General features: G+C 35.5%; 1 protein-coding gene across 1 annotated transcript in view; it reads left to right on the top strand.

Moving 5' to 3' along the window:
- PI15 (peptidase inhibitor 15) overlaps positions 1-15,740 on the top strand; it is a 28,033-nt gene extending 12,293 nt beyond the window's left edge. The window contains exons 2-5 of the mRNA XM_047783721.1: positions 3,903-4,021; positions 4,998-5,130; positions 5,253-5,368; positions 9,976-15,740. Coding sequence (XP_047639677.1) covers positions 3,903-4,021; positions 4,998-5,130; positions 5,253-5,368; positions 9,976-10,111 — 504 coding nt within the window. The 3' untranslated portion in view covers positions 10,112-15,740. The remainder of the gene's footprint in view (positions 1-3,902; positions 4,022-4,997; positions 5,131-5,252; positions 5,369-9,975) is intronic.
- Positions 15,741-26,399: the final 10,659 nt, after the last annotated feature.

Here is a 26,399-nt window from a genome sequence, read left to right as displayed (position 1 = left end):
AATACCCCTAGCTTATAAACAGTATTTCAATCCGTGAGACTGGATGCAATTACCTAGGCTGTGAATATAGATGAAATAGAGAAGAGAAAGAGAGAGACATGGCCTGGGCCCTGGGAACCCTCCAGCATGTAGAGGTAATGGTGATGAGGAAGAATCTGCAAACATATGGAAAGGCATCCACCAGGGAAAAACAAGACAAGAGCAGGGTGTTGAAATCAAAGAATGGAAGTGGGTGCAGGAGGAGTAAGTCGTCAGGCATTCTAAAAGCTGCTGACAGACCAAGTAAGACTGAGACCAGGAAATGACCACTGATGGCACTGATGAGAGCAGTTTAGGTGGAGTGGGAGTAAAGAAGAGAACCTTCGTGCAGCGGCGAGGGGGGGGGGAGTTCAAAAGAGACTGTAAGAGAGAAATTGAAAATTCTCTGTTAAGACAACACGACATATTTCATTATAAAAGGTGAGGAATGGTGCATGAATAGTGCATGAAGATGAAAAGGGGTCAAGGGAGGGCCTTTTCTGTTTTGTTTTGTTTTTAAGAAATTTATGCTCCTGGCGATGATCCAGTTCAGGGTCTCAAAAAATGTGTACTTTACATCATCTCTTTATAGAAATTTTCCGTTCCCACCTGCACAAAAGATAGTATTCATCTTACTTGAAGGAAGTCTTCATTACCTTTGTTTAAACATTGAAACAGTGCTTAGGATCCTACTTGAATATTTTCTGATATAATGTGGTCCCATATTATGTAGTTACTTTTGAGGCTTGAGGGAGTTTTAAAAATCAATTCCTTTAACTACTTCTCTTATAAAGTAGAATTAGTTTAAGATCATTAATTAATCTAATCAGTGTCCCAGATTTCCTATGTGGAAGTCTTTTCTCTTCCTCTGCCCCACCCCACCTGCTCCAGCCTTAACAAAACGCATTGCTTCCTCCTGTCTGGTTTAACACCAGGTCTCAGATGTTCGGCTCTGTGTCCTTTAGTGGGCATTTCACAAGCTTTCCCACCTAATAGGAATTAACTCACCAACTTCAAAAAAAAACCACAATCATGCCCATGAAGTGTTTTTAAAAAGCTTTTGGCTATCCTCATTTGTCATCAATTGATATCTTTTTAATGGTTCTTTCTCACTTCTGTAAGTCAGTACTCCTTTCCTAATCTAACCCAGAAAAAGAACAAAAAGCCCCAGCTGAGTTATTTTTAAAAACCAAAAACTTGTCTAAACTGCCTTTACTTTTCATCTAAATATGTGAGGAGTGACCACATAAAAGTCCAAGAAAATAAGTGTTTATAGGACATGCCATACTGTTTCCAATTCCATTGCTATTAGAGCATCCATGACGATAATGAATTTAGAAATGTGTCTTCAAAAACTCAAAGTGTGAATTTTTTTTTTTTAGTATTTTGTCTTTGAAAATGGTTTCCATGTTCAGAACATATTTATTTATTTCTTTTTATAGCTGCACCTGCAGCATATGGAAGTTCCTGGGCTAGGGGTCTAATCAGAGCTGCAGATGCCGGCCTACTCCACAGCCACAGCAATACCAGATCTGAGACGCATCTGAAACCTATACCGCAGCTTTCAGTAATGCCTTATCCTTAACCCACTGAGTGAGGCCAGGAATCAAACCTGCATCCTCAGGGACACTATGTTGGGTTCTTAACCTGCTGAGCCACAACAGTAACTCCCAGAACATATTTTTAAGAGGTCATTTTCATTTTCGAAATTAATATTTTAGGTTCCCCATTAATTTAGCTTCATTTATACTTTTTTTGTTCTACTCATTAATATAGCAGGTTTTGACAATCACATTTGTTTAATGTTTGTTATTACTTATAAATTAATTTAAACTTTAAGCTGCATTTATAGATTTAGTATATTTGACATTTTTAGTATTTCAATTGGTTTACTGAAAATAACATCAATACATATAAATGTCTTAAAAGCCTAAGAAATAGTGACTCTTTAAAGTTCTAAATTTTGAAGTACTGTTTAAAACTATAACAAGAGCTTCTTACAATTTTTAACTTAAAATCACAAATATAAATAATTACTCAGTGATATATTCTATGTTGAAATTACAAGACTAACCTGTTGCTTTAATAATCTGTTGCCACATTCTCCTAACCACTATTATTAATATCAAACAGTAGTTTCTCTTACCCAGAAATGTTTATCCTTTTGAACACCTCAAACATGATTCTTTTAAACAATTCTTCCTTTAATTCTTATGGTTCCAATTAAAAGATGTTATCTATAAAAAAAAGTATGTCTTATGAAACAATGTTGGTGATATATTTTCAAGTAATTTTCAGAGTTGCCTTCCACTCTGACTTCACTTCTTATTGTCTAGAGATGGTGATGGGGGTTTAAAAAAGGGGGCCTTGGATGTTAGTGTGCTTCAGGATCCTGGCAGCCACTGTCACAGATACCAAAACTTAAGAAAATGGCTGAGAAAACAATCTCATCTTCAGGCTGGAACATATCATATCATTCTCTCATTCTCCTGTCTACTTACAAAAGTCAGTGACTTTCTGCCATGCTAAAACATCCTTTGACTCAATTTTGTATTTCTTTGGCCCAAGCTCTAAAGGTCTCTGAACATGATAGGGATCTGCCTTCTTTTCAGATCCCTCCTATCTCTTGGAGCCACACTCCTGTAGCTATTTAAATGACATCAGTTTGAATTCTGGATCTCTCTCATGGCTTAACCAGACTATGTAGTTTCCACAGAAAAGATGCTAAATTTATACGCAGAGTAGCTCATGGTCAATATTTTAGTCCAAAGATAAATCAATCAATTATGAGCTGACCAACTAAATGACTGGTAACAACAAAGAATGGAAGGAAACCATGTGGGGAAACAGGGCAAACCTACTAGCTTGACAGTGTTTTAAACCATCTTTATGAATCAACTAGTTTAATCATAAATAATACCTAACTTCTACTAGATCCTGTAAATGTTTTTGTCTTCATGCAGATTTTTCTTTTTGTTTGTTTGTTTGTTTGTTTGGGGGGGGGTGGCCACACCCATGGCATATGGAAGTTCCCAGGGTAGGGGTCAAATCAGAGCTTTAGCCACAGGCCTATGCCACAGCTACAGCAATGTGGGATCCGAGCCGCATCTGTGACCTACACCACAGCTCATAGCAACGCTGGATCCTTAACCCACTGACTGAGGCCAGGGTTGAAAACCTGTGTCTTCATGGATGCTAGTCAGATTCGTTTCACTGAGCTACGATGGGAACTCCCAAAATTTTCTTAAATTTTTCCTCCTTTTTAGAAGACAAGATCAGATTTTAAGCATACACAACTAAGTTATTGGAAACCATCTTATCCATTCAGAGGGACAAGAACTCGAAATATAGGCTGGCTGCATAAAATCTGCACAAATATTATGTTTAGTTTTTCTAAAAAATGACAATAAATTGTATATTTACTACTCATTTCATAGACTGTTAAGTGTGCACATGTGACCCTCTTCTTCCATTGCTACTTTTGTAGGTTATAATACTTGGATCATTTCAAATAAATACTACAGATGCTCAAATTCAGCAGATCAATTGCTGTAAATAAACTCCAGGGAAATCAATAGACTTTTGGTGGGTTCAAACTTCAATGGTCAGTAAGCAGTGTCTCCAAGTGATGCCTAGATATGGTATCTTTGTTAACCTATCCTTTACTAAAACTGATGTCTAAACTTTGTGTAGATGGCACTGTAAAAACAATAAAGATTTCTGAGGAATAACCAAATTGCATTGCAGACCTTTTAATAAAAATGGTCTAAATTTGCTTTCTTTTAGTGAGGAACCAGAATTGAAAATCATTTCTTTCCTTTTATTCTTTGTTTGTTACTAACAAACCTAGTAAAGCTGATGGCTTTCTCCCTCCCCTTTCACAGGTTTGGGATGAAAACCTTGCAAAATCTGCAGAGGCTTGGGCAGCTACTTGCATTTGGGACCATGGACCATCTTACTTGTTGAGATTTTTGGGTCAAAATCTATCTGTCCGAACTGGAAGGTAGGAAGCAATTTCACTGATACCGTTTATCCGCACAACTTTATTGCTTATGGACTCCAAGGGTTAGTGACACTGATTTCAAGTCGTATTTACAAGTATTTATTGAGGACTTACTATGTGTCAGGCACTGATGCTTGTCCTATGACTGTTTTAGATGTCCTCAAGGATTATTTAATTTATTAAAAGAGGCTAAAAAAAACCCAAAAAAACAGCTTTCCCTTTCATCCTTGGAACACTCTCCCTTAGCCTGTATTCTACACTTACCTCAGAGTCTTTGAAAGGATCAGACAGTATCCTATATCCTGTCTTTTCTACCTCTGAAAAATCCCTTGGCAATGGCATAAGCCATTATCGTGTGTATGCAACTTTCCCATATTTGCATATACCTGTATCTATGTTATACACGTCTACATATGTACACGTGTAGACATCTGCATATATAAGAACATGCAACTAAGGAAAAAGCTGTTCCCAGTGATAGGATCATTTTTCTATCACTGTGGAATGTCATCACCCAACATTCCAAAGACCCATTTTCTTCTATATAAGGGAGGAAAAATCAGGTGTGCTATTATTAAAATTAAAATGATTCAAGTTTAAGGAAAACAAAATCACATTGAATCTAGTATCACAACTTCTTATATATATCTAATCCTTAATTGTGTATAAGTTTCTGATATAAGAAATTTTTGACATGGTTAAAACAGGACAGAGGTGATAATTCCTGAAAAGTTGGCATTCTTCTTTTTGAAACAACTAGTTGCAAACTTAGATTCAGAATCACTTGGCTCCAGTCCTGGGCATTCTCATGCTTGGCTCTACTTCAAGGAAAAGAGGATTCTACTAGGTGGTAATGGTAATGGGGAGAGGGTAGGCTATTGATTTACCATGAATCATCTGCAAAAAAGAACAATTGAGTCCACCATCTATTGTGCCTGCTGTACTCTTAAGTTCTCATTGTTTCCTTGATATCTAGATATCGCTCTATTCTCCAGTTGGTCAAGCCATGGTATGATGAAGTGAAAGACTATGCCTTTCCATACCCTCAGGACTGCAACCCCAGATGTCCTATGCGATGTTTTGGCCCCATGTGCACACATTATACACAGGTCATTTAAATTGTCTTGTTCATTTTGGATTCATGCTTTTAAACAATGCTCTTAGTATTTTGGTGAACATGCATTTTTCTTAGCTCTGACTTGAATAATGGTCTATCGGCTTACTTTTGCAGATGGTTTGGGCTACCTCTAATCGAATAGGATGCGCAATTCACACTTGTCAAAACATGAATGTTTGGGGAGCTGTATGGCGACGTGCAGTTTACTTGGTATGCAACTATGCCCCCAAGTAAGTACCCAGCTGGATTCTCCTTCCTGGAATCTTAATCATGCTAAATATCTTCCAATGTAGTCCAATAGGGTTTTTTGGGTTTGTTTGTTTGTTTGCTTGTTTGTTTGGTTTTTTTTTTGCTTTTTAGGGCCGCAACCACGTATATGAAAGTTCCCAGGCCAGGGGTTGAATCAGAGCTATAGCCGCCAGCCTACGCCACAGCCCCAGCAACGTGGATCCAAGCCGTGTCTGTGACCTACACCACAGCTCACAGCAACACCTGATTACAGACCCACTGAGAGAGGCCAGGGATCAAACCTACATCCTCATGGTTACTATGTTTCCACTGGGCCACAATGGGAATTCCCCAATAGGTATTTTTAACAGGTAAATAAGATGAGTAAGACAATGAAGGGCCTCTAATTCTCAAATCATCCGTTATTCTCATCTACCTGAAAAGTGGTGAGTGAAAAGGTTTCTTTTCACAAGGATTCTAGATTAAAATGGCAGGCAAAACAATTTGGGATTTAGAGGTGAGACCATCTTTCTCTAGACACAGTAATTGTAAAATAAACAGTGTACCTCCAGGCTTTTGACAGGTGTATAAAAGGCATCAGGATAGGATCTACTAAGGGAATTTATCAACACTGCAATAGTCTCATCAATCAGTACTAGAATGTTGGCTTAACTTTTTCACTAGGAAAGCAAAACAAGTCCTTCTTCTTTCTTTAAGTGTAAAATTAAAATCATAGTTTACTTTTTCCATAGATGGTGAGGAAGGCATTCAAAATCAGAGGGAAAATTTAAATGCTATGACTTCCTTTTAATGGAAGCTTGGCCATGATTTAAATGTCAGTGTAAAAAATATTCAGTAATTTCATCCTATGCCATACATAAAAAGGTGTTGTGAAAATTCATCAACGATTATAAAATATGGTCCCATTTATGAACATTTTTATGAGGATAAATAAGCATTTGTTAACATTTGATAAAATGCCTTTTTGATAACAATGACTCTTTAGATAAAATGTTCCAGTATTTATACATGAGTCTGTTCCCCTTTGGAGTAAATATTAAAATGTGCAGAGGATTTATGACACTCTTGGTGTCGTCCAAAGTAAGTCCCAAACAAAGATTTTTCTCCTGCTTTGCCAGTATGGGGAGGGAATGAGAAAATGTTTCACAAATAACTGCATTACTCATTTATATGGTAATATGCCAGTGGCAGTGTTTTTGTAAAGATAGAAAAATAGCGATTTTCCCGATGGTCCCCTCTTCACAAAATAGTAAGATTTGGAAAGTGGAATGTGGCTACATTATGAAAAGCATTAAAACTGTGCATTTGTTTGATTTTCCGTTTTATGCTTTATATTTTCCTATTAAAACTTTATCCTTCTTTTTGACATAAATAGGCCAAGTAGTTCCCAAATAGCAAGAGAGGTTTTTATTACATTCATTTAATTATTCTGGCTTTGGCCAATGATGAGAATTTTCTAACATTATTGATGAGATGTGTGCTTGTTTTATAAGTCTAAGAGATTAAGAAGCCATGTTAGTATGCTATATTTGCTGTAATAAAGAACCATTCTTTTGAAACCTAGGCAATAAAGAAAGCTTTAAAATCCCGATAGTTGAATATGTTTTTTCCAATCCCAATACGATGTTATCGCAAGCCTAAATTTTTTTACAGGGAAGAAAATAACAGAGAAGGAAAGGGATGTGTTTGGGGTGGGGGAGAGAGAAAGGGAGAGAAAGAAAGAATGTGAGTTAATTGAATTAGATGAAATAGAATAAAAATGAAAAGGATGAATAATATATCAGTTGACTGGTTTCCTATTGAATATAATCATCCTCCATTCACGTAAAAGTTTATAACATATAATAAATTTTTCATATCATAAAATTGTATTTCTAAGTTAATATTACCAAAACCATGTACGGTATAACTTCCAAAAGGTATTAGAGTAAGTTGAAAAATATGAAATTAAAACAGCACAGGGGGAGTTCCCATCGTGGCGCAGTGGTTAACAAATCCGACTAGGAACCATGAGGTTGTGGTTCGATCCCTGCCCTTGCTCAGTGGGTTAAGGATCCGGCGTTGCCGTGAGCTGTGGTGTAGGTTGCAGACGCGGCTCAGATCCTGTGTTGCTGTGGCTCTGGCATAGGCTGGCAGCTACGGCTCCGATTAGACCCCTCGCCTGGGAACCTCCATATGCCGCGGGAGCGGCCCAAAAAATGGCAAAAAGACACACACACAAAAAAAAATAGCACAGGCTGAAGTCACTATGTTTTTATGGCTTTGGTAAAGATACAGAGGGAAATGAGATTATGGATATAGAATGAGAGAGATTAGGCTAAAGGAGTGAGCTGCACTCTGCTGGAATGTTTATATACAAACATGTGACATTATCAGAATTATGCTTGAGGAAGCTTCTCTGGAAGACAGAGTATAGAACAAGCTAAATAGATGTGTATAGTCTTGGGATCTCATTTCATTTTATAATGGGAATAATCAGCATGTTTTTCGTTTTATACATAAATTTTCCTTTATAGATAAAAGTGTAAGTTTTCAACAAACTAAACAAGAGGCTATTTTCATGCCTTGTAAATACACTTTATGAGTCACCTGTTTGGTCTTACTTTGATCTTAAAGACCCATCTGTCTCATATTTTAGACTTCATCTACTTCTGTCTTATCTTCAACCCTGACTTTTACTATCGACAACCAAATTTCAACCGTTCAATTTCCTTCACATTGCTGGCTATAGTGTTATTTCCTAGTACTGTAGTTACTAACCACCATGTTACTGAAAATACATTTATTACCTCCTCCCTCAGAGTTAGAAGAGCTTAATAATAGTAAGTTACTGTGGGTGTTCTTAGCCACCCTAAATGGTGAATTTTGTATATAATTATAATGATAATCATTATTACAGCTGAAGAAAAATATTGGCAACACATAATAATTCTGTCAAATGGTGTTCAGTATTTTTTAAAAATTAACAGCATTACTAAAACCGTAACTGTGAGCTTGCATATGGGAAAATGTTTTGAAATCACCTTTAAAGGCTGCTTCTATAAGCCATTATTCTCTTATTGAGTTTTCCATGTCTCATTTTATGAATACTGAGAATTTAAACTATTTTTCAAATTTAGAATGAAATATTTTGAATATTTAAAACCTATTTTTGTTCTTATGACAACTTCTTGCTCATTTCATCATTTCTAATCTTCCAGAATTACATATACACAAATATTTGTTTACATATATTACTACCGTTTTTCATTTTTAAAGTTTTATTGATGTAGAGTTGATTTACAATGTTGTGATGACTTCTACCGCACAACAAAATGATTCAGTTATACATGTACACAATCCATTCTTTTTCAGATTTTTTTCCCATATAGATTATCATAGATATTGTGCAGCATTCTCTGTGTTATACAGCAGGTCCCCAGTAGCCACTTATTCCATATACCACTGTGTGCATATGCCAATCCCAGACCCCCAGTCCATCCCTCGCCCCAACCCTCCCCCTTTGTTAACCAAATGTTTGTTTTCAAAATCTGTGTCTATTTCTGTTCTGAAAATAAGCTCTTTTGTATCTCTTTTTTAGATTCCACATATAAGTGACATCATCATATGATCCTTGTCTTTCACTGACCAACTTCACTTAGTATGAGAAAATCTGGGTCCATCCATGTATTTGCAAACGGCATTATTTCATTCTTTTTATGGCTGAGTAATAGTCCATTGCATATGTATATGCCATAGAAATCTATTGCATTTCTATATGCCAGCAATGAAAGATCAGAAAGAGAAATTAGGGAAACAGTCCCGTTTGCCACTACAGCAAAAAGAATAAAACACCTAGGAATAAACCTACCTAAAGAGATTAAAGGCCCATGCTCTGAAAACTATAAGATGCTAATGAAAGAAATCAAAGATGACACAAATCCATCTCTTGGATTGGAAGAATCAATATTGTCAAAAGGACTGTACTATCCAAGGCAATCTACAGAGTCAACATAATCCTTTTCAAATTACCAATAGCATTTTCACAGAACTAGAACAAAAATTTTTAAATTTTTAAACACAAAAGATCCCAAATAGCTAAAGCCATGCTGAGAAAGAAAAATGGAGCTGGAGGAATCAGGCTCCCTGACCTCAGACTATATTGCAAAGCTACTGTCATCAAAACTATATATATATATATATATTACTATCTTTATAATAACATTAGAATGAGTTTTTTAACAAGGAAGTTTAAGTGGACACAGCCTACTTGCTCTAGAAGGCTACTGTAGGAAGGAGTGGATGTGGTGGGTGGATAGAGCGTCAAGCCTGCTCTCAGATGACTAATAATGTCACCATGCACTGTGGCACCTTATTTCTCACCTGTAAATTAACATATTATTAACTTAGAAAGAAAATATTTTTAAGTAAGGTATATGGGATAAAATACTGTAGAAATAAGACATGGATATAACATTCAGTGCTTTTTGAAAATGACAAAATTTTAGAAATATCCTCACATGCCAAAACATGTGATCATGTGCTAAAGGACACTCAGATTTTTTAAATGGGCAAGTAGCACTAATGCTAACTTCTTCTTTCTCTCTAGGGGCAACTGGATTGGAGAAGCACCATATAAAGTTGGGGTACCATGTTCAGCCTGCCCTCCAAGTTATGGGGGCTCTTGTACTGATAATCTTTGTTTTCCAGGAGTAACGTCAAACTACCTATACTGGTTTAAATAAGCTTATCTTTTCCTCCAGGAAATATAATGGTTTCTGGGAATCATAGGCATGTATATATATTGAGTTTTGCACATACTATACATATTTTATCATAATCTTGTTTTCCTTTTATTATCATTGTATAAATTAGTGTTTGTCTAGTGTGTTTGTTTAATCCTTTGAGGTAATCAGAATATCTGTTTCTATTTTCTGACCTCTAAGCATAAATTAAAATATTGTACGTAGCATTGACATCGTTGATGCATCCCATTCCAAAACTTGTTTTCCAAAGGAATTATGATATGGCCCTAAAGAATAAAATAGATATTTGGCCTATAATACATGTGTGTATATATACACACATAGATGATGTAATACACAGATAATAATATGAATCTATAGTTAACTTGAGGGAAAAAATTTTAAATCCTATTCTAAAATATACATGAGGTTGTGGGACATCTTCAGCACCCATTTCTGTAATGCCAAAAACTGATAATTTGTGAAAGAACCCTCGGTGATATCTGGATACAATATTTTAATTAAGCAATCACAGATTTCATCCTAGAGATATCTTATTTGGGCTCACCAAAAGATATACTTGACTTATGTAAGGTTCAAATCATGCCTTTTGTTTAATCTCTTTTATTGAATCAGTAATCCTGTGTGGCGTGGTCATGATGGGCAAGGCACAATGCTAATTATGTTTGGATAATGCAAAGATAATAGGATATGATCCCTGCCTTCAAGAAGCTCACAAAAAATATTCAGAAATTCAGACTAATTATCTTGGTATAAAATTATTTTAACAAATTGGTTTTTCTTGTGATTTTGAGAAAGTTACTGCAACAGTTTACAGGTAGGTGGGAAAGGTGATATGCTGTGTAATATGTCAAGCATCTGATTAGCATGAAAATGTAGCTAGAGTGCTTGGAACTAAATGAGGCAGGGACGAATTAACAACTGACCAGGAATTGGTGGGTGAGAGTAAATAGGTGATTTTGGAAGGTGAAAAGTTAAACCCATGCAAATTGGTGAGGCCCAAGAAAAGTGAGATTTGGGTTACAGAGATAAAAAGTCCCAGAAAAAGGGTTACACCCCACACCAACCCCCCACACACACATGGAGAGCTTCAGAAGGACATATCCTGAAGGTCTAGTACACCTTGAGGCCTGTCAGCAGGTGCAGAATGCCAGAAAGAAACACTGGAGGTGCCAAGGACACCTCCGACTCTCCATGGTTTTGCTTGTCCTTATTTGGTGCAAATCAACCCAATCATCATAGTCTTTAAACATCGTGTTAAAGATCCCATGTGCACATCATAGACAGTTATGATTTTGTTAAAGGGGCCTTCTGATGATATTCTAAAGGCTAATTACCAAATTTTACTTGTCTATCTAAGCAGTATAATTTTCAATTCTCCATTAAGTTTGGTGGATGTCAAAGTTACTATGAAAATTTCAGTCATGTGATTTTTTGGAAAGCTTATTTCCAATCAGAGAATCACTTGCAGTGAGAATTCAACCTTTGGGTCAAGACACGAACACATTACATTTCAAGTGTGTGTGCTGGGGGGCTGGGTTCAGGCTATGTAATGCTTCAATAGAATTACGGAATAAGTAGACATGGTTGTTCCAGAGTACAAATAACAGAAGGAGGCTACTTGTTTAAAATTTCCTACACATTTGCAGTTTCTTAGGGTAGATGAAAGATGACAGATAATTAAATCCAAAGGGGAAACATCCACCATCTGGAGTTTAGGTTTACATGATGACAACTGGTCTGATTTCTTTCATGCACTGAATCTGACCAGTGTTTTCATATTATACTACTTTGCTTTTGTGGGAACATATACAGACTTTATTTAAAATGGGTATTTTCTGAGACTAAAGTGAAGAACGGAAATAATTGTAAGAGTCAGGCCCCAATCCAACTTTAACTAGGCAATTGGAAAGAAAGCTCATTAGTGAGAAATTAATTTATCTAGAAAGTATTTTCATCCTTGATTTTGCTAAACTAGTTCAATAAAAGAAGCAAAAGTACCATTAAGCCCAAAAAGGCTATTAGCAATTCCAGTTCTGTTGCTGGTTTACTTGCATGGCTTGGTTTCTTAGTACTCAAAAAGAATAATGATATTTGCCACATGTTTCACAGAGGTTCATGGGAAAGTAAAATTACCATAGTAATAGGAACATTATCATTAATATTGTGAAACATTTGTTTGAGACAAAAAATAGGTCTTTCATGAGCTCCTCTTTGGCAGAATTCTGTCTTATCTTTGTATTTATCCCAGCTTCTTACATAGTGGCTGTAATGTAATAAATGCTTATATGAACAAGTTTTTAGAATTAACTAGAAAATTCAGAATTGCAAGAATTTAGAGGAATCCCACCTTTCCATGTTCTGTTAAGACTAAAAGGTCTTAGGTACAAAACTTTGAAAGCATCAACAATCCAGATAACTCATCAAACATCAGATTAAGACTAGGGTCACTCATAATTTCTACTCCACAATCCTTTCCAAATCACGGCTAGAACTGTAGTTTATTTGTAACTTAACAACTCAGCTGAAAATATAACGGGTATATTTGTTATTCTATCTGTACTTTTGAAAGTCAGTAATATAAAGTAGCCATGTGAAATGTTTTATTTTCCAGGCTAAAGCAAATGAAAGTTTGCTAATGTCAACAAAGCATGTCATATTTTTTTCACAGCATGCAACAATGGTGCTAGGATAGCTATTTCTCACTGTAATTCCCAGAGACATAAGGGGTCTGGGCATAAGCTATTTCATAAGAGCAGCTTTAAATAGTCAGTACTGAGGTTTTCTATTTCAAACAGTTTCATTGAAAAGAAATAGTAATTGGCATATATATTCTAAAACATTGATTTTTATCTTCGGCACAGTTTTTCATATCATCCTTTATTTAGTAGCAAAGTAAAAACTTTCTGTCACAGTATAGATTTTTTTTTTTTTTTTTGCTTCCATGTCATCAAAAGACTGGAAAAATAACAATCTTTGCTGTTAAACTGATACAGAAGTGTATTTGAGTTGTGTAGACACAGTCTTAACACTCCTGGTTATGATAGATAGGCTTGCTTTAAAATGTGGCAGAAATGTTTTTTATTATTATCATATGTTTTTTTTTGTTTTTGTTTTGTTTTTTCTGTTCAGTTGTCTAAGCAGCATCACTTTTCTGGTCCATTAGGGCTTCCTTACCAAATTAAATTGGGCAGTGCTGTGGTGTTTATTTGAAAACTTCGTGGAAATATTCATTTGAAAGCTCCATGCAGCTTTAGCACAGAGTTGACCAAACAGTAGAGAAACTTCAATACAATTTACTGAGAATATGTGAATTGAAACAATATATATATTTTTCCCATTAATAAATGCTTGTGTTAAGTCAACTTATAACATCCACATAAGTAAATCTAAAACATATTTAGGCCAGTTTTAAATGTTTTGTGTTCATACTCTGCTTATTAAATGAATGCATAAGCTAAACAGACACATCGAATATGTCTGAAAAGTCACGCTTAAACTAGGACCTGTGTTCTCCCCCTTGTATAACACCATTCCCTATGTTACACAGTAGCATAGGACACAAATCTTGACTTGGATAGAAGCCTTTTCCTACAGAAGTGTTTAGGGAGAGTAAAGTTAGATTTCTATCAATGTCTAATATTATCTTTGTTATTATATGTATTTTTGTATTGTCATTACATGTGTGAGGGAAGACATATTTAAACACATGCATAATGATTTTTAAAGTTTATGTCATAGTCTAACATTGACTTATGAGAGGTGAATCAAAAATTTAGAAACTTTAACAATTCACATGGTGCTGAAAAATGCATTACAACTGTCATATACTTGCTACAATTTTGAAGTTTCTTTGCAATTAAAGTTTATATTAAGTGTAAACTGTAAGTATCTATTCTGGTGCTAAATATGTGGTGCTAAATGAATTGTTAATTTTAGTAGCTTAGGAACTCTCCTTTTATTCTTTGTTAAAAATCCCTGATTTAGAAATACTAATGAAGTCTTGTTAAATTAATCTTAACTACATAAGCCAGTAAACTCTATTTTTTATACAATAGTCCAACTTTATTTAGGTGTTACCAAATGTAAACATATTTCTTAGAAGTTATCGATTTTTTTTTAAAGGTATTTTTATCTTGGCAATGTCAAATTCAACTATCACCTAAAGGTTAGAGTTAACACCCACAGCAACCATGCTGCAGGCACTGGCGCCCTCTGGTGGTTATAAAAACAAATTCTTGATGGCTACTTGACCTGCAACAAAACCATTTCTTAGGGTCAATAAAAATTTTAGTTGCATAATATTAGAATTCTTGGATATTCACTAAATCTGATATCATTAAAAATATTTGAATCTATTGACATAATTTTTTAAGGGGATAAGAGATGATGTATCTTGACATCCACTTTCCTAAATAATGTTAAAAAATGATATTCCAGTTCTAAGGTGCTTATTAAAGTGTTCTTTTTTTGAACTACATATTTATATATTTTTCATTTTGTTTACATCATTAATACAATAAGAATTAAAATTATCAAACAGAAAATTATAAGTGTGTCTCACCTTCAGAAGTGGTAATTTATTTTTATACATTAAAATAATTACATGTATCAAAAGATTATCTCTCTATTTCCACTTGTTGATCTATAATTTGATAATCCTCTTTGGTCATACTATTGAGCTAATGATAACATTTTATTATGCCATTAAAAAGTCCTTCTAAACTTAAGAATGTGCATAAAAACTGAGAATTACATCTTCTGTAATTAATGAAGGCAACATTTTTAAGTAAACTTTCACTTGAGTTGTGCAATTGACTAAGTGTGATGATCTGTTTTGACAAAGATATTTCTTAAACTGTGTTTGCATGACCAAATGGTATACACTTTGAAGCAGTTTTCCAAATTAGTATTTTCAAACTTATTTTAAAACAACAGAACCCTTTGTATGACTTCAATCACATACAAAGCTCTAACATATGATACCCATAAAATGGACCTACTTATTCCCCAAACCTTCCTCGGTGCCTTGGAAGTTTCTTCTGAGAGCCCGAGGATTGTATTAAATCATTAGAAAAAATTGATCTAAATCATCCAGTGTTCCCCATTTTCTCTAAAATAACCAGCTAATTAAAGACAAAAAAATTTAAACTCTAAAAGTATTTCAGTTGTTATCTCAAACACCCATTTCACTTTGCATGTATTAGAATCCTCTTAGTTTGATGGAGCATTAAATACTGACTTTGGTGCTTGGTTATAGATTACAGTATCTTGTGTGTTGTTATTTGACAGACAGAATTTTGGTACCATAATATTTTGACAATTAGAGATAATTGTGATGCACATATGAAAATAATGTTTAAAAATACGTTTCAAATATGTACATAATCCCAAAACAGACTGTATCATTTTAATTTTTAAAAATATTAATTTGATATTCTTTATTCATTACCTGTGGGAGTAAAAGTGCCTTTGATGTTGTGATATAATGTCATGAATGTGTACATACAAAAAACCTGTGTAAACCTCTGTCTTTATAAAACATAACAAGTGTAGCTTTTTGAGCTCTGCTATATTGTTTTCTCTTTCAATAAAAAGTTATAATTAATTGATTTGTTTTTAAAGTTTAATTAACAACATGAATCTAATTGTTTTCCTGTTTTCGATAACTCTATGATAAAATCTGAACTAGATGTCATGATAGTTTTGATAAGAAATGAACTACTTTTTCAAAGTGGCAATGATTATGTCTTTAGTGCCTGACTGAAATACATCAAAACATCTTTTTTTCTTTTTTTTTCTTTCTTTCCTTCCCTGCCTCCTTCCTTCTTCCGTCATTTTTCTATTTAATTCTGAAAAACATTGTGAAGTACCAATATCAAAGACATTTACATAGAGATAGAGGAAAAGAACATTGTATCAAGAAGTTCCAACTGAGGAAAATTATAGCAGGGGGACATAAATATTTACATGCTTCCTCATATTGAGGGCATGAAGAGAAACCATAGGCATTTCTGGGGGAGAAGCACCACCTCCAATCACTAGTTGGACCAAGGCTGGGGGTTTACCGGGTGGCTCTGCCTTACAGAGGGTAATTCCTCTCTCTCCAGTGAGACAGTATGGCTCCAGGCCAGTTTGCTGAGAAGGACTCAACTCTAGGAATGTATTTAAGCTTCTCCTTACCATATTTTACTCAAGACAAGAAAGCCTCATGAACTTCAGACTTTTCAGAATATCTCACAGAACTCTGTAGCTCGCTTTCAGCTTCCCTTTCTCTCAGTAGTCTTCCGTTTTCACTTCACTTCCTCCTCTTTTATGCCTCCAGTTTCTCATCCAAATGTTTGGAAAGCTCCATCTATCTCTGCAGGAGTGGGGCTCCATTCATTGATATGTGTAAATGTTTGTGTGTGTGTATTGCATGTTATAGACCCCTCAGACTAGGCCTGATGGATGCAAAAGGAATCGTGTCCCTCAAGTCTTACACACTTGTCACAGTGAAGAAATAGGAGGTATTGTGGGTGCCTGATTCCATTGTCTCCCTGAACAGTAAGAGCTGTGGCCAACCATCCTATGAGAAGCAGGCACACCCTTACAAGATGAACATCAGCTTTTCCAGAAACAGCTGACTACGTTCTTGGGACCAAAGCCTATTCCCACTGTCAGTGATTCTGACCCAGTTCTTCCTGAGACAAGAATCTTGGCATAGTGGTGCCAGGGGCACCGACTTATTCCTAAGTTGTGTTTGTACCATTGCACCAACTCTGCAGGAGTGACTAGTTCTGTCCTGACAAATTGGAGAGATGGCACCAACACAAGTTGAATCTCTATGGCTTCAGTTTTCTCCCCTGATGAATGAGGAGTAAGGTCTTGGCATGTTACCTATATTGATAACCTACTGATCAAAGTCAATGTCAATGTACCCACTTATCAAGGGGCATATGAGATTACCAAACGAGTATAGACAGTAGTCTGTTCTGAGTTTCCACATGATAAACTGCACAATGTCCTTAATTATCATTTCAAAAATGATTTTTCTAACATAAAAAGTGAATTCTAAAAAATTAAATGGTATGTGAAAAATTTTATAAGTCTTAGAATCTGTCATTTTCTCATAAAATTTACATGCATTTACCCTTTGACCCATCAAATCCTCTTCCACAAATCCATTTCAGAGATACACTACCAATATGTGAAATGACATGTGTACAACATTAATCATTATAAAATTATTTGTTCTAGTAAAAGCCAAGACACAATTCAAATGTCCATCAGAAGGGGATTGGCTAAATGAGATGTCTACATAAGAGAAGAGTATGCAATTTAAAATGGAATGAGAAAAATCTCTGTAAACTGGTACAGTGGTCTCCCAGGATATGAGTACAAGTGAAAAGAATGGTATATACAAGTGTAGCTAGTATGCTACTCTTGTAAGAAAAGCTAGGGGAAAAATACATATATAACGCAGGAAATAAAAGATATTTGCTTTTATTTGTAAAAAGAAAAGTAGAATGGTAAATTTAAAAAACAATGAAATTGTTACTTCAAGGAATAAGAAGGAAACCATATGGAAGGGACAAAAATATTTCAAATGATTTTGAAATTCAGTATTTTGAGGGCATATCTTTAATGGAGTATATTGCAAACACAGGGCTTCAAAGAAATACATAACTTTATTCAGCAGCCTGCTGATAAAAGCATTAGTGGGAGAAGGAGGAGCAAGAATAATGTAAATAAGAAACCTGGCTGCTCTTTTTAATTGACTAATTATTGCTATACAGGCACTTCATTTTTATTGCCTTATTTTGTTCAAAAGCCATAAATACTAATACAATCTTACAATGTAATACAAGGGTTGGCCATCTGCAAATGCTGAGATTAATAATGTAGCCCATGGTTAACTCATAAAATTATACAAATTTAGATTTGGATGAGGTTTTAGAAATTTATGACATTTTCCCAGATTTATTCCAAAGATACCAGCCAATATAATTACTTCATTGATATGTTTTACTTTGTGAAAATCTTTATGTAGATCTATTTATATGAGTACTGTTGGCTGTTAAAAATATGAGTCAAATTTATGATCTATTCCTTCTCAAGTGAATAATAATAGTTAACAAAAAATAATCAGGATGATAAACAAAACTGATAAGCCTTTAGCCAGACTCAACAAGAAAAAAAGAGAAGGCATAAATAAATGAAATCAGAAATGAAAATAGAGACATCCCACTGACAACACAGAAATACAAAGGATCATAAGAGATTACTACAAAAAAATTACACACTAAAAAAATGGACAACCTGGAAGACTTGTACAAATTCCTAGAAATGTACAATAGCTCAAGACTGAACCAGAAAGAAATAGAAACTATGAAGAGGCCAATTATAAATCCTGAAATCGAATCAGTAATTTTAAAACTTCCAATAAACAAAAGTCCAGGGCCAGATGTCTTTATAGGTGAATTTTAACAAATATTTAGAGAAGAGTTAACACCTATTCTACACAATTCCAAAATTTGCAGAAGAAGGAATGCTTTCATTTGATAAAGCCAGCATCACCTGATACCAAAACCAGACAAAGATATCACAAAAAAAAGAAAACTACAAGCCTCTACCACTGGTGAACATAGATGCAAAAATCCTCAATAAAATATTAACAACTCAAATCCAATAATACATTAAAAGGGTCAGATGTCATGATCAAGTGGACTATATTCCAGGGGTACAAGAATGGATCAATACCTGTAAATCAACCAATGTGATAGACCATATTAACAAATTTAAGATTGAAAATCACATGACCATCTCAATAGATGCAGAGAAAGCTTTTGTCAAATTCAACATCCATTTATAACAAAACCTCTCAACAAAGTGTGTATAGAGGGGACATACCTCAACATAATAAAGGCCATATATGACAAGCCCACAGATAGCATTATATACAGTGGTGAAAAGCTAAAAGCATTTCCTCCAAGTTTGTGAAGAAGACAAACATGATCATCCTTTCCACTTTTATTCAGCATACTATTGGAAGTCATAGCCACAGAAATCACACAAGAAAAAAATAAAAGGAATTCAAACTGAAAAGGAAGAAGTAAAACTGTTGTTGTTTGCAGATGACATGACCCTATATACATATAAAATCCTAAAAAACACCAACAAAAAACTATTAGAACTCATCAGTGAATTGGTAAAATTTTAGGATACAAAATTAATGTACATGAATTTGTCGCATTTCTATACACTGATAACAAACTATTAGAAAGAGAAACTAAGAGAACAACCAGATTTATAACTGCATCAAAAAGAATAAAATACTGTGGAATAAATCCAACTAAGTGACTAAAAGACTTTATTTGAAAATTATAAAATATCAATGAAAGAAACTGAAGACAGCACAAACAGTTGGAAAGATATATTACACTCATGGCTTGAAAGAATAATTTTGTAAAAATGATCATACTACCCAAGGCAGTCTACAGATTCAACGGAACACCTATCAAAACACCCCTATCAATGACATTTTTCACAGAACTAGGACAAATAATTCTAAAATTTGTATGGAAATCTATCAGAGTTCCTGTCATGGCTCAGGGGGAATGAATCTGACTAGCACCTATGAACAAAGCAGGTTCGATCCCTGGCCTCACTCAGGGTGAAGGATCCAGCATTGCAGTGGGCTGTGGTGTAGGTCACAGACATGGCTTGGATCTGGCGTTGCTGTGGCTCTGGTATAGGCTGGCAACTACAGCTCCGATTAGACCCCTAGCCTGGGAACCTCCATATGCTGTGGATGAGGCCCTAGAAAGGGAAAAAAGACCAAAAAATAAAAATAAAAAAAAAATAAAATTGCATCAAAAGAATAAAATACTTAGGAATAAACCTGACTAAGGAGGTGAAAGGCTTTGCTGAGGACTACAAAACAGTAATAAAGGAAATTGAAGATGATTCAAAGAAATGAAAGATATCCCAAGCAATCTACAGATTTAGTGTGATCCCTATAAAATTACTCATGATATGTTTCATAGAAAAATACTCAATATTCTGTAATAACCTACATGGGAAAAGAGAATGGGTATAGGCATATGTATAGCTGATTCACTTTGCTGTATGCCTGAAAATAATACAACTTTATGAGTCAACTATACTTCAATAATTTTTTTTTGTCTTTTTAGAGCCACACCCATGGCATATGGAGTTTCCCAGGCTAGGGGTTGAATTGGAACTGTAGCAGCCAGTCTACACCACAGACACAGCAATGCCAGATCTGAGTCATGCCTGTGACCTACACCACAGCTCACAACAACAGTGGATCCTTAAACCACTGAGCGAGGCCCGGGATTGAACCTGTATCTTCATGGAAACTAGTAAGATTCGTTTCCACCGAGCCATGACGGGAACTCCCAATAATTTTTTTTTAATTAAAGGAAAAAACTCCCAGGAGGAAACACTGGCAAAACATTTTCTGACATAAATCATACCAGTGTTTCTTAGGTCAGTCTCCAAAGACAACAGATATTAAAGCAAAAATAAACAAATGAGACCTAATTAAGTAACAAGCTTTTGTACAGCAAAGGAAATCATAAACAAAAATGAAAAAACCTACAGACTAGGAGAAAATATTTGCAAATTATGTGAACAACAGAGCTTATCTCCAAAATACACAAACAGCTCATACAACTCAATGACAACAACAACAAAAATAGGCAGAAGACCTAGGACATTTCTCCAAAGAAGACAGACAGATGGCCAAGAGGCTGATAGAAAGATGCCCAACATTGCTACTTATTAGAGAAACGAAAACAAAAACTACAATGAGGTGCCACCTCACACCAGTCAGAATGCCCATCATCAAAAAGTCTACAAACAACAAATGCTGGAGAGGGTATGGAGAAAAGGGAACCCTCCTACACTGTTAGTGGGACTGTAAGTTGGTGCAGCTGCTATGGAAAACAGTATGGAATTCCTCAAAAAAAAAAAAAACTACATATAGAGCTGTCATATGATCTAGCATTCCCATGCCTGAGCATAAATGTGGACAAAGCTATAATTCAAAATGATTCGTGCACCTGTATCTTCAGAGCACCACTATTTACATTAGCCAAGACATGGAAACAACCTAAATGTCTATTGACAGATGAATGGATAATGATATGGTGTGTGTGTGTGTGTGTGTGTGTGTGTGTGTGTAAGTGAATACTACTTAGCCATAAAAAATGAAATCATGCCACTTGCAGCAACATGTATGGACCTAGAGATTATCATACTAAGAAAGTCAGAAAGAGAAAGAAAATACCATATGATATCACTTACATGTAGAATCTGAAATATGACACAAAGGAACTTACCTACAAAACAGAAATAGACTCACAGACATAGAGAGAATTGTGGTTGTCCAGGAGGAGGGGCTAGGGGAGGGATGGATTGGGAATTTAGGATTAGCAGATGCAAACGATTATACATATAATGGGTAAACAACAAGGTCCTACTATATAGCACAGGGAACTATATTCAATATCCTGTGATAAACCATAATGGAAAAGAATATAAAAAAAGAATATACATACATTCTTTTATATAAAATATATGCATAACAGAACCACTGCTGTAGAGTAGATGCAAACACAGCATTGTAAATCAACTATACTGCAACAGTTAAGGAAACATGATTTTCTAGCAGTGTTTCTCAGTAGGGATAATACTGACATTCTCAATAGGAAAATATTTTATTGTGAGGGAATGTCCCATGCCACAAAAGGGACATCCATAGATCCTCAGAACACTAAATGCCTATGGAACCTTCTCCAGTTTCCACAAATTGTGACAACCATAACTACTTGTATACATACTTAAGTGCCTTCTTGGAGAAGGAGGGGTGCACTAAATACCCTTGATTAAGAACCATTGATAGAGACATTCACGAATGAACTATCCAAACCAAATTGTCTGGTTAATGCATTAAACTCCTCTGTGAGTTCCTCATTCTTATATTTTGTTGTAAATATGCACAGTCACTCTTTTTTTTTTTTTCATCGCATTTTTTTATTTCTAACTATGTGTCAGACTCTCTTTAAGGTTTTGAAGCAATGCAGTGGACAAAACATATCAAAAGCCATGCCTCATAGTATTTTCATTCTGGAGGGGAGGAGGTCAACAATGAACAAATACGAAGACGTGGAATGTTATCAGAGGTCAGTAAGTGCTATTGAGGAAAAATCAGGCAGAATGAGACATGGGGAATGCGCAACAGAGGGTTCACACTTTTACCTAAGGGGTCAGAAAAGGCCTAAGCATGGTAACATTTCAGCAAAGATATGAAGGATTTGAAGGAGATAGCCATATGGAATCTAACCCTAGACACATTCCCTGTGAACCTCTGGGGGGACAGTTTCCAGACAGAGGAAGAAGGGAGGGCAAAAGCCTGCTGTGTCCACAGACTTGCAGCAGAAGGAAGAAATAAACAGTGTTGGAATGAGGTCACAGAGGTCTCAGAATCCCAGGCTGTGTGGAGCAGACCATTGCAAGGGATTTGGCTTTTATTCTGAATGAAACGGAATGTTACTGAGAGTTTTGAGTAGAAAAGTGTCACAATCCAACACATTCAGAAGGCTCTGTCTGACCACTAAGTTCAAATGGGCTTTAGAGAGTCATGGAGGCCACCTTCATTAAGACCCTGCTCTGTCAATCATCCTTTCTTTTTCTTGTATTTTCACTCTCGTTCTCTTCTTCCAAGCCCAGAATAGCACAACAAGTAGCTATTGTCTCATCTGCTTTTTAGTCCTTCGAGACTCAGATCTACGAGTGCGTCATCTATATTCACTGACTTCAGATTCTGGTCACCCACTTAATCTTTGGTATCTTTCAATTCATTTACTCCACAAATATTTATCGAGTCCATTTTACATGTCAGGTACTACTCAAGGTTAAAATCAAAGTACCTGCCCACCAGAAGCTTACTTCTCAGTGGCAAGGGGAAAAATAAGCAAGCCAATAAATACATAATAAAAAGGCAGGTGGAGATAATTGTTATGAGGAAATATAAACAGGGGAAGGAGAGAGAGAATGAAGATTATTTTAGATGATGATGGTCAGAAAGGGCCTCACTAAGGAGGTGAAATGTAAACAAATACCTTACTTCATCGGGTGAAACTGCCTGGGGAAGATTTCTGTGATCTAGTTATTAAACACAACTACCACTTATTTTCTTCCATCCTTCTGTTGCATCCAAGGCAGTAATTCATCCCATTTTTCACACTCTTCTTGGGTTCTATTCTCTGGTTGGCTTCTATTATTCCTGAGAGTTTGAGTGGTCCAGTTGAGAAATCACAACATTCTTAACTGCAATTGTACAATTAAATTTATTATGAAATCAGTCTTTCTGAGGCCAGCTTTGACATATATCTTCCCTGTTCAAAAAATTTCTGGAGTTCTCTTTGTGGCTCAGTGGAAACAAATCTGACTAGCATTCATGAGGACACAGGTTCAATCTCTGGCCTCACTTAGTGGGTTAAGGATCCGGCGTTGCTGTGAGCGGTGGTGTAAACCATAGATGTGGCTTGGATCTGGCATCCCTATGGATGTGGCATAGGCCGGTGGCCTGGGAACCTCCATATGCCGCAGGCAAGGTCCTAAAAAGACAAAAAAAAAAAAAAAATTCCTTTACTTCTTGTCCCCTTCGAATAAATGCAAATGACCTTTCTTTACACTTACCTTCCCCTTTGATGAGGAGAGAGCTTATATTTATATATATTTTTTCCTGCTATGCTTCACATACCTTTTCTACAGACAATGAGAACCACATGGCATCACTCATACCCTAATCTACACACCCAACATCTTTGTCTGATCTTAAGTGGTTTATATTGCGACAATGTGTGTACGTGTCCTCTGTATCACAAAGGCTTCTCCCACCTCATTTAATTTAATTTCACCTCATTTGGAAGTCTGCGGTTTTCCCCAATTAAATCCTTGTTTTCTTTCCTTTGAGCACCCATAGCACATGGTCTTTATCTCTATTGTTGCATTTACTGCCTATCCTCCCTTATTGCATATTTATAAAAGTTCTAAAGACCTTTTTTATTCTACTACACGGTCTGTGCTAGCATCACCTTTGTATTCACCACTGAAATAATCAATGCGTTTATGCAAGACTGTGGTCAAGCTGCCATATTATTTCTGCTATGGTCACCTATCTGCAGGTACAAGAGTGACCAACAGATGCCACTCTCGTAACTATCTGTAGCAGCATACTTGTGTTGAAAACTCAACAGGACCTTAGAAGAATTATATCATTTGAACATTTAATACTTGGTTTGCATTACTTATATCAAAAATGGAAGCAACAGTCATCGCATGTTTACCAAATCTATCCAGAGACTATGTGGATGATTTTATGTTTCTCAAACTTTGACAAAGTAGTGCTATTCATTCTAGAGGGGACAGGCAAGTAAGCAGCGATTTTTTTAAAGATATTTCAGAATAAAGCTGAAGAGAAAAATTGTAAGAGTTTGACTAACTGACAGAAAGTTGTAAATATTAAAAAAGGGTTCAATGCCATACTTTACGTTTAATTAACAGGCTGCACCTGCTGCATACAGAAGTTCCCAGGCTAGGGGTCGAATCAGAGCTGCAGTTACAGCTGCCGGCCTACATGACAGAAAGTAAACAGCTGGATGTTAGTTTAAAATCTCAGCCGTGTCTGTGACCTACACTGCAGCTCATAGCAACACCAAATCCTTAACCCACTGAGTGAGGCCAGGGATCAAACCCACATCCTCAATGGGAACTCCTAATTAAATGTATTTTTTTAAATTATTTTTTCTTAATGTATTTTTAAAACTGAATCAACTATAGGTGATTTGGAGTTAGTAAAAATTTAGAAATAAATTGTAAATAAATTACAATGTAAGAGTTGATCCTCTTAAGTAAATTTAATGATTTTTGGCAAAATATAATTTTATGATTTACATAATTAGTTCTTAATTAGCTCTGATGTTTAAATACCATTTAGGGCATTTTATTTCATTTTATTTAATTAATTAATTTATTTATTTATTTAGTCTTTTTCTTGAGCCACTCCCGCAGCATATGGAGGTTCCCAGGCTAGGGGTCCAATCGGCCTACGCCAGAGCCACAGCAACACAGGATCCAAGCTGCATCTGCAGCCCACACCACAGCTCATGGTAACGCTGGATCCTTAACCCACTGAGCAAGGCCAGGGATCGAACCTGCAACCTCATGGTTCCTAGTCGGATTTGTTAACCACTGCGCCACAACGGGAACTCCCATTTAGGGCATTTTAAGGCACTATTTTCTAGGTTTTTAAATATTTAAACAAGCAAAATATATAAGCAGAAGTGTTCTAATAAAAACATAATGCTATATTAAAATCATTTTATTAGTAATGATTAACATAACAAAATCATTTTTATATATTTCACACATATACACATTTGTAAATACTGAAAGAAAAGTGTCCATATTATTTGCATTCTGCTAGTGAAAAAGATAGTTACAGTGTAGTAAGAAATATGCTGTAATGCTATGCCCTAAGGGGAACTGGGGGTTGTGAGTGGATGTGGGCACTTAAAAGGCTTTCTAAGGAGGCGATAACTGAACTAAATCCCCTCCCTATATCCCTTTTCCTTAATCCATAGTCATAACCCACCTTATACATGCCTCTGACTTACTGAGATTTCCCCAAAGTGATATGAGACATTTGGCAACAGATTTTAAAAAGCTTTACCACCCCAATCATAACATATAAAAAGAAAGCCACACTCAAGCACATCATAGTCAAACTGCTAAAAGTCAAAGACAGTGAAAGATCTTTAAAAACTAGAAATAAGAGCCAACTGTCATGAAGGGAACAGTAATAAGACTGACAGATGACTTTTCAACAGAAATTCTGGAAGACAGAATGCAAGGGACTAAGGTCCTTAAAGTATTAAAAGGAGAAAACCTCCATGTTAGAATTCAATACCTATAGAAACCATCCTTCAAAAATGAAGAAGAAATAAACATATTTGCAGATTAAAAGAGAATAAAGTTAAGAGAATTGTTGCTCAAATATCCATACTCTGAGAAGTACTATCAAGAGTTGTTTAAGGAAGGGGTACCTAGCTGGAAAAATGAAATTACAGGAAGTAATTAAGAACACCAGAAAGGTGAATATATGAGTAAATATGAATAAATACTGACTGCTTAAAATGGTGATAATAATGATACTTTGTGGACCTTACAATTTATACACAATAAATTGACAACA

The sequence above is a fragment of the Phacochoerus africanus genome, chromosome 6 (genome assembly GCF_016906955.1).
Source record: "Phacochoerus africanus isolate WHEZ1 chromosome 6, ROS_Pafr_v1, whole genome shotgun sequence".
In the NCBI taxonomy this organism is placed as follows: domain Eukaryota; kingdom Metazoa; phylum Chordata; class Mammalia; order Artiodactyla; family Suidae; genus Phacochoerus; species Phacochoerus africanus.
This window is presented reverse-complemented; position numbering and strand designations above follow the sequence as displayed.